We start from the raw sequence: 21,243 nt of genomic DNA, 5'->3' as shown, positions 1-21,243 counted from the left end.
AATTCCCAATGGTAAGGAAGCTTCAGTATGAAAGTCTTTTTTCAAACCACTGGATGATTTTGTAAAGGGAACTGACAATATTAAGCAGCGACTTCCACAGGAGAGGGTGGTATGGGAAAAAGATGAGAGCATTTATTTTTTCCATAGGCCATCTAACTCATCTACTTATAGATGCAAATATGGTCTCCAGTCAGCAAAAGGTATTTTCCGCTGACTCTAGCCCGGAAATTTAGCAGGGAAATAATTCAATCCTAGAAATCACCATAACTCGCATGAGTATTTTCAGCCTGCATATAGATTTGAATTTTTTTTTTTTTTAATTTAAACCATAGGAAAATACAGGCAAATGCTCAGCATAGTGGCTCGACATATTATGAAAGGGCATCATGTTGTAACTCATTTTGGGCCTGAGTGCCTACTGCTTGGACCATCCAGTCCATTTAGTTTTATGTCAAGTTTTGGTGACAAAGCTCAAGCTCAACTCGATGCCGAACGCAAAGGCAATACCCATTAGACACAATATTTGTCATTCACTGTCAGGTGTAGGGAGAACTACGGGAGAGACATCTAACATGAAACCTGTTAGAAGGGCAATGATCCTCCTGAGCAAAACCTCCTTAAGACAACCTCAATACATAATCAATAACAAAGAATCAAACTGAGACTACCTACCTAACAAGTATGAAAGCCTTCTTGAGATTGGGGGAGGTATCACCAATCACTGAGGTAGCTATGAGTGGAGCTGCAGGTACTGAGAAGGGGCAGCCCCTTTTCCTGCAAGATGTTTATTGAGAGGATTTCTCCAAGACATGCCTTCCATGCATCCAAAAAAACAGAAGAAGAAGAAGCAACCTCTGGCCACATGGGTGTTCCAAATTAGCTTCCAGGGGAACTCTCTGCTGGTTCCTCCTGGAGCTATGAGCAGCAGCAGGTCACTATAAAGCTGCCACCATTGTCCAGGAACCACTTTGGTTCATTAGAGATGTTTTGGAAATGAACTTTGCATAGGCTGTCAAAAATTTCCACAAAAATCTCAATCCTCAAATGTGCATTCGTCAAAAGTGGGATATCCCACATGATCCTATTGGCTGAGAGTTGAAGGTGACTACTCGTAAGTGCATCTTTGGGGCAGGCCAAACTCGAAACAGAAGGAAACCTTGTGCTAAGAAGAGTGACCACACCATGTGTCATGTTAAAAAAGACATTGTCCCCATTCCCAAGTCAAATTTGATAGAGGAGAAAAAATCATCACAGCCAATCCAAATGTTATTTCTCCGAATGTATTTCCAAACTCCAACACCATTCTCTAACTACCATAAGGTCTAGCCACTGAGGTCAAGATTGTATTCTGAAACTATGGCCTTTCTTCAAAAATGATCTTGCTCCCTCGAGAAGACATGGTGATAAGGAAGCAGATTGGTGGAAGATGAGGAAGATGATTGGCCTTTCTCCAAAAATGATCTGTCCTCTTTTTTATTAATCCAGGACATAGCTGTCAAATTAAGATTTGAATCGTAAATCAAAATCCCAATTTTGGCAATCAAGACTTGGGAATCAAATCGAATCATAAGATTTTGAACAAATTTCCAGAACCCGTTCTAAATTGACATGCGTATATTGATATACAAACAAGCAGAATATATAAATTACATTTAAATTTTGACAATTAAAAAAATCAAATTTCATGTGTATGCCTTTGTTAAACAAATTAAAAGCAAGGGAACAAGTCAAGAATATTAACAAAAAAATGAACTTTATGTTGTTTAATGGAAGAATCAAAAAGACATAACAAAAACCTGAACTTTTGGTGTTCATCAACAATTAAAAAAATAATATTTCATGCGTATTCATTCTCGGATTACAAAGAAAAAAAATAATTAACTATGAAAAAAATGATATTGATTGAACAAACTACTTGAAAAAAAAAAAAAAGCAACTCTTGAATCTTAACAACATAACGAAATATGAGTACCACCTTAGCCAAATGTGTTCAGGAAAGCTAAAGTTCTATTTTCTCTTCTTTTTTAGCACAAAACTGATGTAGGCAAGGAATGGGAGGTAATTGTTTTAAAGTAATGTAAAATCAATAAAAAAAAAATGCTTTTTTTTAGGTTTTAACCAATCGAGTCTATCAGATTATCATAGGTCTAGAATTATGTGAATTGATGGATTCATATTGAATTACATTCACGAGGTGAATCGACAGATTTGGCAAGGATTGTTTGTTTTTATATTCAATTTGGTTAATTCACAAGTCATACAACTATGGTCAAGGATTTGAAGATGAGGAAGATGGTGGACTTCACTACTTCGAGTCATCAGTTTTTTTATAAACAAAAATTGTATTAAAACAAAGAAGAATGTGCATCAGAAAATTTGAAAGAAAAAAGAAAAGACAAGGAGAATAAGAAATCCTCCACTTACATCACTAGAAACAAGTTACAACGAACACAACCTAAACCAAGAACCAAACTCAATGTAACAGGGACAACCAATCCTGCAGCAAGTCTTCCAGAGAAACATGACGGGGAAAAAAACCATTTGCCGACACTCACAGCAACGCAAGATATACCACTCTACTCCAAAGAAAATTTTTAGCAGTGGCCATACCTTTGAACATTCTAGCTTTCCTTTCCAATCGGACACACCAAATAATAACCATAACAGTGCAACACCATAGAGCTTTTCTATCCTTTCCTTTGCCAAAACCCTAAAAATAATTGTATAAAAGTCCCTCAAAGTTGTTAAATTACCATTTCACCTAAAAGCTTAAACTATTAAGTTGTGGGCCAATAATGTGTATTGAGCTTTAACACTCCCCTGCAAGTGCAGCCAAGCGCCATGTGGAGGGATAAACACATGACAGATTACACCCATTACAGGGAATACAATAATTTTATTTAAACACACATAATAAACATAGGCAACGAAACTAGAGGACCTCCTAGTAACCAACTCTGATACCATGTTAGATTATAACTTTACGTAAAAACTTAAACTAATAGTTTGTGGGCCAACAATGTATATCAAGCTTTGACAAAAGTGTATGCACAAACCCAATTTTCACCAAATATGCCAAATTACTTATTCCAAATAACCAATGTGAAAGGGCATCAAAAAAATTGATATGCACAAGTCACTTCACTCCTCATACAATGGACATAAATGTCAGGGCATAGGGCTCCTATGGGCTCCCTCGTCAAACCTAGCGATCTCGAACTCAATGACAATAGCGACCACCTCCGAAAACCATCTACCCAAATCTTCTAGCTAGAACCAACCTTCTCAGTTAACCTAGATCGGGGTTGCCTTCTTTCGCAATAGGGAGCTCGGCTAGCACCTTCGAACACCCTTCTCTCAAAACTTATAGTCAAAGCCATTCTTCTTCACTAAGCTACACCTGAAACTAATCAACATCTCCTTAGTTTTTTATCATATTTCTATCTATTATATTTGGCGATCCTTTGTATAGAGTACAGACCATTGTGATGTTTGCTGCAAGTCACCCTAGGCTTTAGGGTTTTCTCGAAGCCTTTGGAAAGCCAACAAGAAACAAACTTTACTCTTCCAACGAATAGATCTTCCCATCAAACATTGTTGCCCTTCTATATCAAAAACTCTCACCCACTCACAGCAAGCCATCCTCAGCCAGTAAGGTGTCATTGATTTCCGTATATGGAGTAGGAGTGTCCTAAATGGGGGCACAAGCGAAGTTCAAGTCAATAACAACAAAGATGCCAAAGTTCGCATGGGGAGGTCATTCGACTGCCAAGGTGGAGCACAGAACCTTCTAAACTAACCGCCTCGACCCCTTGGCTATCAAGATATTGGAATTCTCGAAAGATAATTTTCTTACATTCTTCTGAAGGTTGAGGAGCTCTCTTGGATCATTAAGGTCTTGGGGGTGATCTACGAGGGTTTAAGAGATGTCGATGAGTTGATTCGAGGAGGTCTTAATCTCAGCAATAAGGGTGCAAGGTTCTCCATTGTGCTGTGACTCATCGAGAAAGGGAGATTTTTACACATGGAGAAGGGGATAGTAGGTGGAAGACATCAAGATTATATATATCAAAAGGTAACAACAGCAAGGGTGGAGAAAATTCTTTGAAGTTATTCTGGGCCTTACAACTGAATCTATTAGGAAAGCAACATTCCGGTGTAAAAAATGTGTCTCTTTGAACCTCATCGGTCATAAGTCATATCCAAAGAAGTGGAGTGTGGTGCAAAGGTTATCGAGAAAAGTTACCTTCATAGATTCACCAACATCATCAGGATAGTGCCAGCGAGCAAGAGGAGATTGAACGAAAGAGGCAATTCCCATGATTCCTGGGGAAGAAAGACAACTTCCTTTCCTAGTTCAACCTTTAATTCTAATTTTGGGTGCGGGAAGGAGAAATTTAGAACGGAGTACAACGGGTCACCCAAAACTATGTCAAAATGGTTTGTTTACAAAATACAGGGATTGGGCCCACTCCTACTCAAAAGGAATCTCAGGCTCCAACTGGATTGAAGGTAGGGGGCCCATTAACTTTTAGCCTAGTGAGAATTAATGAGTTGGATGGAGATATAACTGATGCTTCATCTCCTTCAGTCACTACAGACAAGGAAGAAGACAACCAACTAAATAGTTTCTTGAACAACCAATTCTCAATCCTCTTTTCTTTTGATGTTGTTTGCCACAAGGAAGATCTCACTAGGGGCAGTGCCTCTACTTTCAGTCTAGGGGGTAGCAAGAGAGCTTGCAAAGATCCAAACTAACTCCTGCATGGTCTGGCTTTAAAACTTGTTAGTCTTGGCAGCTTTGAGGTTAGATTGGGTTGGAGTCCAAAAAATTACGAGGAAAAAGAAAGTTTATAAAGAACCTTAAAATCTTAATTCTTCTATCAATTACGAGGGTGGAAAGGGAATAAAGAGGGGGTAAACGAGTTAAATTATAAATATTGTTAGTTGGAACGTTATGGGTCTTGGAAATGTTAGGAAGAGAAGCATGGTTAGGGAGGTTTTGCTTAGGAGTTCTCCTTACATTGTTTTGATTCAGGAGATTAAGCTTGACTCAGTTAACGGGAAGATTGTTAGCGGAATTTGGGAAGGGCGCAATAAGGGTTGGGTCTTTTTACCCTATCGTGGATTGATAGGAGGCATTCTAGGGTTTTTTCAGTCTATGGTCCTTCTAGGCCTTCTCTAAGGAGCTCTTTTTGGACAAGCTATATTACATCTCAAGTTTATGTTCCCCTAAGTGGATAGTGGGGGCCAATTTCAATGCGGTGAGATTTCCCCAGGAAAAGAAGGGGGAAGGCAAGTTTAGTCCAACAATGCCAAATTTTGATCTATTTATTAGGGAGAATGGCTTTAGGGATATTCCTTTTGAGTAATGCAAACTTTACCTGGTTGACAGGCAAGGCTAGGGCTATGGCTAGTAGACTTGATGGGTCCCCCTAATCTTTCTCAAGTCACCTTCCTAGAGCCACTTCTGACCATTTTCCTATTTTGTTGGAATCTAGGAAGGTTGTTTTGGGGCCCTACCCCCTTTATATTTCAAAATGTGGCTAGAACACGAAAGCTTTCAATCTTTGGTGAAGGAGCCTTGGAGTGAGGAGGTGAATAGGGGTTGGGAAGGTTTTAGATTCGTGAGGAAACTGAAGAAGTTGAAAGAAAAATTGAAAAGGTGGGATAAGGAGGTATTCGGGGACATTAGGCTTAAAAGACCCATATTTTAGGTGAGCTAGATAGCAAGGAGAAGCTTTTAATATTTTAGGGAAAGAGGAGCTAAAAAGAATATCCTTAAAGAATAAGGTAGAAGAGGTGATTTTTTAGGAACTTCTTTGAAGAGGCTGAAAGAAAATTTGAAAAGGTGGAATAGGAAGGTGCTTAGGGGCATTAGGCTTAAAAAGACCCATATTTTAGGTGAGCTAGCTAAGCTAGATAGTAGAGAAGAAACTTTTACTCTCTCGGGGGAGGAGGAGCTGAAAAAAATATCCTTAAAGAATGAGTTGGAGGAGGTGATTTCTAAGGAAATGAGAAGTTGGAAGCATAAGACGAAGCTTAAATGGGTAAGAGAGGGTGATTATAACACAAGACTTTTTCACAAGTTAGCAAGAGGGAATTTGAGGAGAAATTCCATTAGGGAGTTGGAGTTGGTTTTTCTTTTTCATGGGATTTTTGGGGGGGGGGGGGGGGGGGGGGGGGTTGGGGAATTATCTCGGATAATAGTAGGATAGCTTCAGAGACCACTAATTTTTATTGTAATGTGTTCTTTGAGAATGATGATTATAGACCAGTGGTGGAAGGGCTAGAGTGGGACCCTTTGTCTGGTGATAAGATAGCTTGGTTAGAGAGACCTTTCAAGGAAGAGGAAGTAAGATCTTCCATCTTTACAATGAATAGGGATAAAGCTCCAATGCCGGATGGCTTTAATTTGGTTTTTTTTTCAAGATTGATGGGCAATGGTTAAGGAAGACTTGATGAAGGTCTTTAATGAATTTTATTGTAATGGATCTTTATGCAAGAGTAATAACTCTACCTTCACAACTTTGGTGCCTAAGAAAAGTAGGTCTATCAAGATATCCAATTATAGGCCTATTAGTTTAGTATCCAGTGTTTATAAAATACTCAATAAAGTACTAGCTAGAAGGTTTGAGTGTGGTTCTTGATAAGACTCTTATTAATGCCCAAAGCGCTCTCGTGGGGGTAGACAAATAGTGGACCTGATTTTCATTGAAGTCGTTGAGGACATTAGGAGAAGGAAGAAAAAGAGATTAATATTTTAGTTGGATTCTGAGAAAGCCTATGATCAGGTGAGTTGTAATTTCTTGGACAAGATTATTATGAAGGGTATTCATTAACGATGGAAGTGATGGATGAAAGGTTGCATGTCTAATGTGTTTCATTCGATGATAGTGAATAGGGAACCTAAATCTTGGTTTATAGCTACGATGGGGATTAGACAAGGAGACCCTCTCTTCCCTTTTTTGTTCATCTTAGTAGCTGATGCCTTAAGTAGGATGGTTTATAGAGCTGTGATTAAAGGTTTAGTTAAAGGCTTGCAAGTAGGGAGGGAGGAGGTAATTGTTTCGAATCTTCAGTTTGCTGATGATACTATCATCTTCTTAAAGGGTCATAGGTCATCTTTTTCAAATATTATGGGGATTCTACATATTTTTGAAATGGTTTTAGGGCTTAAGATCAATTTGGGGAAGAGTATTGCCACTATTAATATGTCGGACGAGCCAGGTAGGGAGCTAGCCTCGAAGGTAGGTTGTGTTCTTCGAATTGTCAGTTATCTTATTTAGGAGTGCTTTTGGGTGGTAATCCAAAATCTGCTAGTTTTTGAGATCTTGTTATCGAGAGAGTGGCTAAGCATTTAGATGGTTGAAAGGGTGCCCTTTTCTCTTTAGGAGGTAGGATTACTCTCATTCAAGCTTTTCTTTCTAATATCCCGCTTATGTTTTTTGTCTATTTTCAAAATACTTGTGGGTGTTGCTCGTAGAATCAAGAGAATCATAAGAGATTTCCTTTCGTCGAGGATAGGGGATGTTAGGGATTATTTGGTTAATTGGGTTGGTCTGTAGGCCTAAACAGGGGGGTGGGTGGGATCTTGGTAATTTGGTGTCTAAAAACACGACTCTCTTGGCCAAGTTGCTTTGGCTGTTTCCTTTAGAGATTTCTTCCTTGTGGAATAAAGTTAAAAGAAGTAAATTTGGACTTGATGAGAACAGGTGGGATAGCAATTTGGTTCTTAGATGTTCTTCGGAAAGTCCAATGAAAGCCATCTCTCAGATTATTCCCTCTGTATTCCCCATACTAAATTTATATTGGGGAGGGGCTATAATATTCGTTTTTTGGGAAGACCTATGGTAGGGAAATGTGGTTTTGTCCACCTCCTTTCCTCGCCTATTTCAATTAAGCTCAAAACAGGACAGATCTATTTCCTCTTTCATTATGGAACTTGGTGGTCCTTCATTTTCTTGGGATTTTCACTTTAGAAGACGATAGAATGATAAAGAGATGGAGGAATTATCCTCCTTGTTAGTCTCGCTGATAACTGTTAGTCTCTTTGGAAGCTGACAACCGTTCTTGGTCCTTGGATCCCTTGGGGTTTTATTCTTGCAAATCTTTTTATGAGTTTTTGGCTAGCTCTAGTTTTCCTTTCTCTCTCTACAAATCTATCTAGAAGGCCCCTCAAAAATCAAATCTTTTATATGTTGGTTGTGCTTAATAGGATTGACACCAATAACTTGCTACAGATTAGAAGACCTTTAAAGGCTCTATCGCCGGACATATGTGTATTTGTTTTAATTGCTCTGAAACTGCTTGGCATCTTTTTTTGCACTGTGATTTTGCCTGGAGGATTTGGAACAAGTTATTTAATTATTTTGGAAAATGCTGGGTTTGCCCCAAATACAGTGGAGGAGTTTTTGGCAATTCAGTTTGCTGGGTTTGGCAGGGAAAAGGAGAGTAAGGAGTTATGGAATTGTGCCTTATTTGCTGTCCATTGGGGTACGTGGATGGAACGAAACATGCGCATTTTTTTCTGGGAAGAAGTTGTCTCTTTTACTGGTTTAGGAGAAAGATCAACATTAGGCTTCTCTTTGGTGTGTGGGTAATGGGAACTTCAGGGGGATGTGTTTTTCATATGTTCAGCATAATTGGCTTACCTTGCTAAATTGATAGGGCCTGCTGATTTTATTTTTTTTTGGTTGTTTCTAATGTTCCTTCGGTTTTATCTTTCTTTTTTCCCCTGGGGTTACCCAGAATTTTAAAAGGAGATTCTTTACTCTTTCTTGTACATTCCTATTCTATCAATGAAATTCTTTTGTTATCAAAAAAAAATTTCAGGGGACAGGGCATTATTAGGTCTTTTTTTATGAAGCAAATTATTGGTAATAATTCTTTCAAATACAACAATCCAAATAAAAGCTTCTATATTAGGGAGCTTCAGCTTTGCAAATCAAAGGATACAGAGCAAAAGGATCTGCAATAGAATCAAAAGTCAAGTGGTAAAAAAGGATTTACAAGAGCATTCCCGAGAAAGATCTAAACTTCAAAACCTATTATCACTCCCCAATTGAACATGAAGAGAACTGAGCAATCAATTCAAAAGAACCATCTCATTAATCTCTCTCTCTAATTAACATTTCTCCTAAAATGGGAGTTTCAAGAATGCCCATCTTCTTGCAAAAGAAGAAAATCAAAAACAAGGGTGTCATGAAGATTAGATAAACGAAAAAATGAGGGAAAGTACTGGCCAAAGGCATCTCCCCAACCCAATGATCCTCCCCAAAAGCAAATATGCTCCCCATTACCCATTGTATGATGGACTTCAGGAAGGAAAAAATCATAATTCTGAGATACAAACTTCCAAGGACTCGAATAAGTAATGATAATTCCCCTTCCCCATCCCACCCGTTTTAGTATAACAAATTTACCAAAAATTACCTTGTGCCCAAGAGACTTAGGTTCTACAAGAAAGCACTATAGCCATTTCCCCACCAAAGATGTGTTTTTGGACACCAAGTTACCAAGACCCAAGTTTCCTCCCTTTTAGGCCTACAAACACTCTCCCAAGCTACAAGATGACTTCCATTACCCTCTCCCCCACTCGACCATAAAAAATCCCTAATTTATTTCTCGAGCCTCCACAAAAATCTCACATAGATTCTAAAAAGAGAAAGGAAATACAAAAGGATGGAACATAGACAAGTGTGGATATGGGTAATACAACCCCTAAAGTGAAGAATGTTCCTTTCCACCCATCCAATCTCCTAACCACTCTCTCAAAAACAAGATCCCAAAAAGAGTCTACATTGGGATTACCATCTAGGGGGGCACCTAAACAAGTAATTGGCCAAGTCAAAACAACACAAAGAGCTAGCCTAGCAAAAGGAACCACATTAGTACCTAGACCCACCAAACCACTCATAGAGAAATTAATTTTCAACCCAGACACTTTCTCAAACACCTCTAAGATAGTCAACAAATAAGAGAAGCAACTTATATTATCTAATAGGAATAGGATAGTATCATCTACAACCTGAAGATGCAAATGAAGCAATTCTCATAACCAACCTTAATCCCCTCCACCAACCCTCTATCTACACCTCTCTAAATCATCCTACTCAAGATCAACCACAATATTGAAAAGAGAGAGAGAGAGAAAGAGAGAGAGAGGATCTCCCTGTCTTAGAACCATGGATGCACGAAAACAAGACTTGGCCTCACCGTTTACTAAGACATAAAAGAGAACAAAACTTATACACTCTAATCCATTATCTCCACCTCAAGCCAAAACCTTTTCTAGCCATAATCTTGTCCAAGAAACTCCAGCTCAACCTATCATAAGCTCTCTCAAAATCCAATTTCAACACAAGACCCCTTTTATTCCTTCGAACAACATCTTCAACCACCCAATTAGCTATCAAGGCAGCATCTAGGATTTGTTTGTTACCTAGACAAGCACTCTGGCTAAAAGGTATAGTGTCCTCCAGAACAATAGCCAAAATAACAACTTAGTCAAAATATTATAAACACTAATTACCAACCTAATAGGTCTAAAGTCCTTGACTTTAACTGCGCCGTCTTTTTTGTGGACCAAATTAATAAAAGCATAATCCAAACTCCTCCCTACCACTCCATCATAAAAGAATTCATGAGAAACTTTGGTCTCTCTTCAAGGTCTCCCAAGTTCCCAACTATCCTAAAAGAAAGCCATAGTAAAACCATCCAGCTAGGAGTCTTTTCTCTATCCATCTCAAAAACCAAGCTTTTAATCTCCTCTTCCTAAAAGAGCCTCTCCAACCAAGCAGCTCTATTAGCTGATATACAACACCAATTCAACCCCTCAATCTTAACTCTACCCTCATCATCCTCTAAAAAGAGGTTCGTGTAAATTCAATAATCAAGCCAGCAATACAGTTAGGATCCCTAATAACCTCTCCCATATCATTATCAATTTCTTTAATAAAATTCCTTCTTCTCCTACCATTCACCATCGTAGGGAAATCATAGAGTTACAATCCCCATTCCTAACTCAATACAGTCTAGATTTGTGTCTCCAACTTAACTCTTCCCTTAAAACAACTAGTTCAAACTCATTGGACAATTAAACTCTATTAGAGAACCACTTCACCTAAAAGCTTAAGCTATTAGGTTGTGAGCCAAAAATGTATATCAAGCTTTAACACATCCCTACACGTACAAACCAAAAGCACATGAATAGGTAAACACACGATAGATAACACCCATTATGCAAAGGGAGGGAGATATCGAAAAGGATGTCATACATAGTTAAAGCAAGTTGGGTAAAATGGAGGAGTGCTTCAAGCGTGTTGTGTGACCCTTAAAATTAAAATGAAAGTTTTATAGGATGGCTATAAGACCAACCATGCTATATGAATCAGAATGTTGGGCAGCTACAAAACAACATATCCAAAAAGTGAAAGTCTCCAAAATGTGAATGCTAAGGTGGATGAGTGGTATAACTTCAAAGGATAAATTAAGGAATATATTCAGAATAAGGTAGGCACAGCACCAATAGAATGTAAGATAAGAGATGGGCTACTTAGATGGTTGGGCATCTAAAACATAGGCCAAGTAGTGCTTCAATTAGGACAAGTAAATAAGTTACTGTTAATAGTAGTAGAAGGGGTAAAGATTGACCTGAAATTAATTGGAATGAGGTAGTGAGGAAGACTCTAATAGCAGTTAAGCTAGCCAAAGAAAATGCCCTTGATAGTGTGAATTGGCAGAAAAGAATTCATATGGTCGATCCCACCTAGTGGGACTTAAGGCTTGTTGTTGCTGCTGTTGCCCATTTATGTAGATTGCTTGATGACAAGGAGTTGGTGGAGTTGTCTTCCTTGTTGTTCTTATTGAATAATTGTAATCATCCTTCGGCGAGGGGTGTTAAGCTGAAATGGAAATGGAGAAAATATGGAAACGAAGTAAATGGAAACGCCTTGAAGAGGATGAGCTATAGCGGAGGAGAATGAGTGTGCCAAATTCATTCCATCAAAAACACAATTATCACGTGCTCAAATAATCCATTAAAAACCATGTGCTCATTATCCATTAGAATGCAATAACTCCTTTCCTTCTATATCTATCCTATGTATCTATAAATAAGAACATTTGTATTGTGTGAAGAGTGCAAGTGAAGTGAGTGAGCGAGGAGTGTGAGAGTGCTAAAGGTGAGAGAGAGAAAAGTGTGAGAAGAGTTGAGTTGAGTTGAGTGTGTGTCTCCTCCTCTTGTTTTTCTCCCAGATTATAGTATATTCGGTGTGCTCCATGGACGTAGGTCAGATTAGACCGAGCCACGTAAATCTGGTGCTTTTATTTTGTGTGATTATTTTGCTTGTGTGTGTGATTATTGTTCCTAGATCCCTAACAAGGTGATGTTTGTGCTTGGTCTTTGAATTATTTGCAGGTGTATTGTTGTAAATCATTCTTTGAATTCTTGACCCGTTCCAATTCTTTGCTACCTCCCTTATTCTATTATTTGGAAGGCCAAAGTACCCCCAAAACCTAATACTTTTATTTGGTTGGTTCTCAATGAAATTAATACAAATAACTTGTTGCAAATTAGGAGACCTTTGAAGGCTCTTTCTCCAGACTTGTCTATGCTCTATTATAAGAACTCCAAGACGGCTTCTCAGCTTTTTTTGCATTGCGAATTTCCTTGGAGGATTAGGAAAAAGTTATTTAGTGTTTTGGTGAGAGATGGGTTTGCAGTATTTCAGTAGAGGACTTGTTCGCTACTTCATTTGCAGGTTTTGCAAGGAGGAAGGATAGGGCAGCATTGAGGAAATGCGGTATGTTCGCATTTTTGTGGGGGTTATGGCTGGAGCATAATGCATGGATCTTCTCAGGCAAGAAGTTGAATTGGCTGCTGCTTTGGGAAAGACTCATTATATGGCCTCTTTGGGGTGTGATTTTGGGTTTTTTAGGGGAATTAGCTTTCCGGATTTGCAGTGAGATTGGAGGAATACGCTGGTTTGATGTTTATTTTTTCTTCGTTGTTTTTAGCTTTTCCCCTCTGCTTTGTTTCAGAATTTTTTCAGGACATGTCATATTCTCCTTTCTGTAAATTTTTTTCCTATTAATGAAATCTTCTTTTGCTATCCAAAAAAAACTAAAACATGCATATTTATAAAAGAGTAAGTCATTTCATATAATAAGTACAATAACAAGGGTGGAACTATACCATCTTAACATTTTTATCTTCCACCATATTGAAATTTCTGAGAGTAGATGTCCTGCATTTGTTGCGGCATTTCTCAGCAATTTGAGAAAAATGACTACTGGCCTGAAACATGAACCCATGATAACTATGATAGGGGTTAAACAAAGCTTGGTAAAAAAGATAGCAATAGGTAGGATAGCATCACCTAATTCATGGTTCCAATTTCAGTTTTGGACTAAACTTCAACAACTCGATCATGTAAACAATTTTTGAAAACATAAAACAAGATCACAAAGAATGATATAGCTATACTTCATCCATCACTGGGTTAACTGTTGGCAGCATGACTTTTTTTATATATATGAAGATATATTAAAAAACTGAAGAGAAATACAAAAGGGGAGGATAAGGCAGACTAGAAGATCATGCTCGCCACTTTACCTAAAGTTTATGACGCTTAAGTGGAAGATCAACAACATATATCAAGCTATTCAATACCACTCTTCACATATGATCCTATGCCAAATATAAAGAGGCAAATAGATGAACTTGAACAGGTGCACAAACACAAGCAAAACAAAGTGCACTATAACAACATGACAGGTTAAAAATAGGTAACAAGATAAAGACAAAAACTATCAAGCTTAAGTTGTTAGGTGGTGGGCCAACAATGTATATCACGCCATTCAACAATGATAAAGGCAAAAACCACGTCAACACAACCCTCCAATAACACTGCAAATTACCCAAGGAAATAAGCCCAAAAATACAAAAGGAAAAGCCCCAAAGAGAGGCTAGGATTACAACCTTATCCAAAATGCATGAGTAGGACTGTACTTATCACTAAAAATCCTCTCATCACTTTCCTGCCGCAGCACTCAAAGAAGGGCAAACCAAGCAAGCCAGTATGTGGCCATAAAATCTTTTTTCTTGTTACTCCTAAATCTACAAAATTCAATCCTCATAAAACATACTATTCTAAATTCAAAAGTCTTAATAGGTTAATGAATAAATAAAAAACTTATTGTTAGAAGAAGAGAAAGGAGGAGAAGAGAGAGGTCAGCCACAGAGGAGGAAATCATGTTGATTTTCCTTTCTAGACCTGATCCTTTCAAAAAAAAAAAAATTTAAATATATATAGCGTAAATATTTTCATCAGAAAATCAAAATTGTTAACTATGAAACACAGGGACACAAATATAACATGGGGACATAGGAAATTCTCAAAATGAAGATGACAAACAACAAAGACAAGACAATTAACATATATATAACCATATTGATAAATATAAGGTTTTGTATATAGTAATACAAATCCAATGATTTTTTTTTTTTTTTTTTGGATAAAAAAGAGTATATTAGATAAGGAATGGAGAAAATTCTTTTTTTAAGATAATAAAAGAAGTTATATTAGATTGAGAAAGAGAAGTTACGACCTAAGGGGACGAGGTCGACCTGGAAAAATAAAAAACAGAAATAAAACAAAAAATAAAAAATAAAAATAAAAAAGAAAAAATAACCAAATAGTACTCCTAACCAAGAAAACCCCTTTTCAATTCCTTCCCATCATAATTCACCAAGCACTTTAAATTTGCAGGGTCCCTCTAACCCTTCTTCGCTTTGTTCTTACCCCAATCAAAGTGCACTTCAATTCCACCAGCATCACAAATTTTTAAATCCAGTTTATCCCTCTTATATCTTGGGCTTCTAAGTCCTTCCTCAAAAAAAACCTTCACTCGTACAGGTGAAATTCCATCCTTGCACTGCAGTCTATAATCCAACCCATTGTTCTCAAAAATAGGAAACCCCTCCAATCCTTCCTTCCAACAGGACAGGATATACACATGATAGGTCCCCTAGAACATCACATGAATCAGAAACACATCCATATTGTTCCCAAATCTCATCCAACAGCAAACCACCATCACAAGTCAAACTCACTGATGTCATCATTCTCATTATCTGAAAAATCGCCCCTTTTCTTAGCCGCCAATCTTTTGCTAACTCCTTCATCTGCTATATCCTTCGTATTAGCAAATGTATCTTCCACAATGCTCAACTCTCCTTCAGATTCTATCTTTACAACCTTTGGCCTTATCTCACCAGAATGCAATCTTTTTTCTTCATGTATTTTCTTCATTTCCGCACCCATCATAGCAGCCTTCCAATGAGCATACACTTTAGGACCCTTAGATTTTCACAATTAAATCCTGAAACACCAGAATTCCTAGTCAATCCAGCTTCTTGTTTTTTATTAATCCTGGAGACACCAGACTCTAATCCCTCCGCAAAACCAGAATCAACAGCCAATCTGGCACTCGTATTATTATCATCATTTTCGTCGCAAACTTGTTTCCTTCAGATCCTCCAGGTACAAGAACAAATAACGCTTGTTTCCAGCCAACTCTGTAACTCCAAAAACTTCCCCACTGGCATTGTCTGAATCGCCAACCATTATGTGAGACTACCAATTTGAATACCCCGATAACCCCAACCCAACCTTCCAAAAGCTGATGACAACTCCTACAGGAACCACTTCACCGATGATGAAGATAATCTCAGCCATCAGTAATGTTTGGACTTCCACCCAAGGACAAAGAGAAACTCACCCTTTCCCACGCTATCCAACCTTAGATCGAAGGTTTTCCCTTTGATCAAAGTTGAACATCTATGATTTTCTTCTTTCATGACCTACAAATGTCAAACTATCATGCTGGCTTCTTCACATTAATGTCATTGCTTGAGCCAGAATTTGTTTCAACATCACTGAGATCATCAAGGTCTTCACCACACCCCAACATCATTATTATTATCAATCGTGTTAGCATACTAATTTTTATCCCAACCTTAACAATAATGTTTGGAGTGTCTAATGAAGAGCAATGCACTAAAATAAATTTATGAGATCATAATTTTGTAAAATATAATGAATCACTTTTCTTATACATGTTGTGTACAACAAACACTAAGGTTCAAGCAATGTAGTTAAAGAGCCCAAAGAAAAAGTTTGTAGGATCATATAATCCTACCACAGTCCAATGGATCCTATTGAAATGCGACTGCATTGCTGCCATTTTGCAATTCTATGCAGCCTTCATATCGTTTTGTCAAAGTAGGATTGCAATTTTTTAAAAACAAAGGATTTTTCTAGAAAGGGCAGGATGTGCAAGAAAAAAGAAAAAAAGGGAGGGGGGGGGGGGGGGTCAAGATAAAATCCTCCCTTTACATCAAAAGTAAATAATTACAAAGCTCACAGTCTAAGCCCAAAACCAAAACTCAATGCAATAGAGCCAACCAGTCCCACTGCATGTCTTCCAAAAAGAAGTGAAAGAATCCATCTGCTGACACCCACAATGATGAAAGATAAATCACCCTACTCCAAAGCAAGTTATTAGATATAACCACTCCTTTGAATGTTCTTGCTTCCTCTCCAGCCAAACACACCAAATAATAGCCATAACAGAACATCACCATAAAGATTTTTTATCCTTTCCTTAACTACAACCTCTAAACGATATGGTGCAAAACACCTTCAATGTGGATGGGCAAACCCAATTCTCGTAAAATATACCAAATAATTTTATTCCAAATAGCCATCATGTAAGGACAAGAAGAAAAAATGTGCTCAATTCTCTCCTCTACTCAAACAAAGGACACAAATTTCCAGTGACAGGGCTTTATTGGGTCTTCTCTCCTGAACAAGTCGTTGGTATTAATTCTTTCAAGTATCGCAGTCCAAATGAAAGCTTTTATTTTCAAGGGAGCTTTGGGTTTCCAAATCAATGAATACAAAGAGGAATTATCCGTAATAAGATCACAAGTCAAATAAGAGAAAAAGGATCTACAAAAGAATTTCCAGAAGTGTCTAAGCTCCATACTCTTTGTCACTCTCCAAATGAGTAAGGAAAGAATCGAGCAGCTTAGTCAAAAGGGCCAACTCATTAATCTCTCTCTCGTTAAAATTTCTCCCAACATGGAAATTCCAAGAATGCCTTTCTCCTTGCAGAAGAAGAAAAGCACAAATAAGGGTATCTTGGAGATTAGATAATCAAAAAAGACAAGGGAATCTAATAGACTGAGGCATTTCCCCTGCCCAATGGTCTTCCCAAAAATGAATTTGCTCTCCATTTCCGACTGAAAACTGGAATTTAGGAAGGAAATAATCATAAATCTAAGATATATACTTCCAAGGACTCAAATAAGAAATATTATTTCCCACTCTAGCATCCCACCCATTTTGCAGTATGCCAAAGAGAATTAGGTTCTAAAGGAAAGTGCCATAACCATTTCCCCACCAAGGAGATATTTTTGGACACCAAATTACTCAAACCCAAGTCTCCCTCCCTTTTAGGCCTGCACACAGTCTCCCACCCTATAAGAAGATCTTTAATACCCTCTACCCCACTCGACCATAGGAAATCCCTCATTAACTTCTCCAACCTCCACCCCATCTCACAGGGATTCTAAAAATAGAAACATAATACAAAGGTATAGAAGATGAACAGGCGTGAATAAGGGTGTTATGGCCCCCTAGAGTGAAGAACACTCCTCACCATCCCTCCAATCTCCTAGCTAATCTCTCAAAAACAGGGTCCCAAAAGGAGTCACCATTGGGATAGCCACCTAAGGGGACAACTAGATACATAATAGGCCAAGTCAAAACAGCACAACTGCTAGCCTAACAAAAGGATCCACATTAATTCTAAGACCAATCAGACCACTCTTAGAAAAATTAATTTTCAACCCAGACGCTTTCTCAAAGATTTGTAAGATAGTCAACAAGTTAAAGAAGCATCCCTCATTATCTTATAGGAAGAGAATAGAATCGCCTGCAAATTGAAAATGTGAAATGGTGCAATCCTCATTACATTTTTTTAACAACCAAGATAATTATAAAATGGCATTTATTATGTTTAAAGTGTGTTAAGGAGGCATAGAGAATCCAAAGAGAGTCGGTGTCCAAAACACTAAGTTGACATCACCTGTCTAAATTAAAACATGCCAAACCATTTTTAATAGTCCATGTCATTTTTATAGGACCAGGAATTTAACAGTGAAAGCATTTTTAATAGTCAATGCCAAAGTATAATAAGCAACACATGCCTAACTCGCTAACATAATCTAAGTGACTAAGAACCATTTAATAGTCAATGTCAAAGCATTTGCCTTTTCCATAGAACCTTGAAGTCTTCATTTTAGACCTAAAGTTCAGCACTAGATATGCAAAGTGCCCTCAGAATTTTCAAAATGTAATACCGCATATAATTAAATGAAAGTGTAAAGGTGGAAGATTTATGATCATAATAGTAGGACGAGAGGTGACAACCTTAGAATACCTGCTCAAGAGACAACTCATAAGAGTAAACAGCACCTTCAAATGCATAATGAGAAGACTCATTCCATGCCAGTGTAGATGTTAAAATAGACATATCCCGGCATTCGTCTAGTTCAATCTGTCAAAATAATATAGCATTCCAGAAATTAACATATATGCAAGCTTGTTAAAGCTTAATAAATGTATACATTCTAACAGCTTTGAAATAGTCATTCAACTTAATATAAACATGACCCTAGAACAAAGAAAATGCAAGCACAACATAAGTGCAGAAACAGATGCAAAAAAATAAAAGTTTCATGAACCACCTGAGGAATAAAGAGGTAAAGTGAACCACTTTCATGCGTCAATGAAGATGGCTCCTCGTATAAATCAGAACCCATGATAAGATAAGCCTTTATAAATGTTGAATCATCGGAGAGATACCTGCCAAAAATACACTTAATTACTAAGCCTCTGAATTTCGAAATACGAGTTGCAGTAAGAAAAAACACAAAGCTTTTTACACCAATGATTTGTTGCACACAAGGAGACCTTATCAGGCTATCAATCCGGGTAGTTGCTTCATGTTCCTTAGTCAAATGAAATCACTTACCACTTGATCTTCCACTGTTGGGTAACTACGCAGCTCTGGGTCTTTCTGTTCTTAGTTTTTGGTGGATCTGTTATGCTCCCCCTGACAGTGACGCCTTCTTGCAGGTGCAATTCAAAGGTGTTGGAACGAGTAAGAAAGGGCTGGCCTTTCGGAGATGTGTTGTCCATGCCTTTTGGACTCTATGGACAGAAAGGAATGCTAGGATTTTTTATGGCAAAGCTACTCCCTCTAGTCTTCTTTGGGATAGAGTTTTCTTCCTTGCTTCCTTCTGGGCTCACTCTTTAAGGCTTTTTCAGGGAATGTTATGGTGAAATCTTCTGAAGGACTGGAGAGGAGCTTAATTGTAATTTTTTTTTTCTTTATTTTTAGGAAGGTCTCTTATCCTCCTCCCCTTGTGAATTTTCTCCTTCCTGCTAATAAATTTCTTTTTCTATACAATTTATTTTCAATAAGGGCCTCCACACAAGAAAACTACACCAATGGCTAAACCTTTATCCCTACAGCTAATGAATCCTTCTCCATTCAACTGATTAAAAGCTATCCTTTTGTTAAACTGATTTTAACAAACACACCCCCTCCCTCCCTCCAACAAAGAAAATGTTCGGCAGATTCATTAGGCTTACAAAACTCAACCAAGGGAAGGAAGACTATTGTCTTCCCAGAGGGCTTAGTCTCTTTTGATTACCACTTTACCTAAAAGCTTAAGCTATTGGCTATTAGGTCGCAAACCAACAAAGTATAACAAGCCTTGACACTACTCCACAAATGCAGCTCCATTGCATGTGGAGAGCTGAACAAACAATGAATAACACCCGTTACCAGGAATAAGACAACTTTTTGACAAACAATAAACATGGGGAACAAGACTAGAGCCCAACAGCTCATGGAAACCATGGCTAATACCATGTTAGATTACTATTGTTGAGATTGTTGATTAAATTAATGACCTAACACAACAATAGGTCTCTCCCTCTATTTATAATACATATCAAATACATTCTAATCACCATAATACCCTTATTCACTCTCACTTATTTAACATAACACTAACACACTAATAATACTAAAAGACTAAAACAACCATTAACACTCCCCCTCGAGATGAAGCAAAGATATCATATGCTCCTAGCTTGTTACAAATAAATTTAACACACGCACCCCCCAAAGCTTTGATAAACAAATCAGCGAGCTGCATATCAAACTTCACATATGTGGTGGTTATTAATGGTTATTTGATCATTTAGCATTATTAGTATGCGTTTGAGGTATGTAAGTAAGTTTGAATTAGTAAGGGTTTTATGGTCATTGATATTGTACTTGACATATGTTATAAATTGAGGGAGAGACCTATCGTTCAGGTCAGGTACTCCATTTTACCCAATTATTCAGCATGGTATCAGAGCAAGATCCAACCTAAACCTTACCATTTCCACCAAACCAGACCCTAAACCCTATCACCTAGCCAAACACTAAACCCAGCCATCCTAAGCAAATCAGCCAGTGGCAAGATCAACCACACTCCTACAGCCTAGAAACAAATCTAGGTATTTTTGAAAAGCTCAGCGGCTGCCCAACTCAGAACCTTCAAAAATCCTTCCATATTTCACATACCAACCATGTAACCAACAATAGAATCCTCCAATTTGTAGATCTGAAAAACCCCATCACCGGAGGCCTCCTCAAGAGCCCCCATGCACTGGCCAACTGCTAGCAGTGCTGACCCCACGCAGCAGCACGTGAGACAAATTCCAGCCACCTTTTTCTTCATTTTTTTTCCCAAAATGCCTTGATTACTTCCATAGACCACAATATCAAGCTATTGGGCATGTTTTTTGTTCAAAAATCCAACCTTTTTCAACCATGCACTCGTGGCAATCTGGTGTTATTGTTTGGTATCAGTAAAGCTAATTTGAGAGTCCCTTGGAGGAGTGGCAGTGTTTACACATTGATTTTGTAGGGCTGTGGCAGTGCCATGTCCAGTTGTTGGTGACTCGTTCATGGTTGAATAAGTGATTTACTCGCTTGTGCTTGTTTCAGTTGGTCCGGAAGTTCCCTTGTGGTTGTTTCAGTTGGTCCAGAAGTTCACTTTTGGAATCCCAAGAGCATTTTGTTCAGTGTATTTCTGATTTGCTGCTG

The 21,243-nt window shown here is 38.0% G+C and overlaps 1 protein-coding gene across 3 annotated transcripts in view; it reads right to left on the bottom strand.

The window, feature by feature from the left end:
• LOC131154364 (protein PHYLLO, chloroplastic) overlaps positions 1 to 21,243 on the bottom strand; it is a 150,926-nt gene that overhangs the window by 110,032 nt on the left and 19,651 nt on the right. For 2 of the 3 annotated variants that reach the window (XM_058107076.1, XM_058107077.1), the window contains exons 4-6: positions 18,821 to 18,938; positions 18,514 to 18,630; positions 13,199 to 13,300 (exon numbers count right to left, since the gene is read on the bottom strand). In XM_058107076.1, coding sequence (XP_057963059.1) covers positions 13,199 to 13,300; positions 18,514 to 18,630; positions 18,821 to 18,938 — 337 coding nt within the window. The remainder of the gene's footprint in view (positions 1 to 13,198; positions 13,301 to 18,513; positions 18,631 to 18,820; positions 18,939 to 21,243) is intronic. The other variant, XM_058107079.1, reaches the window with a different exon arrangement.

The sequence above is a fragment of the Malania oleifera genome, chromosome 4 (assembly GCF_029873635.1).
Source record: "Malania oleifera isolate guangnan ecotype guangnan chromosome 4, ASM2987363v1, whole genome shotgun sequence".
NCBI lineage: Eukaryota > Viridiplantae > Streptophyta > Magnoliopsida > Santalales > Ximeniaceae > Malania > Malania oleifera.
This window is presented reverse-complemented; position numbering and strand designations above follow the sequence as displayed.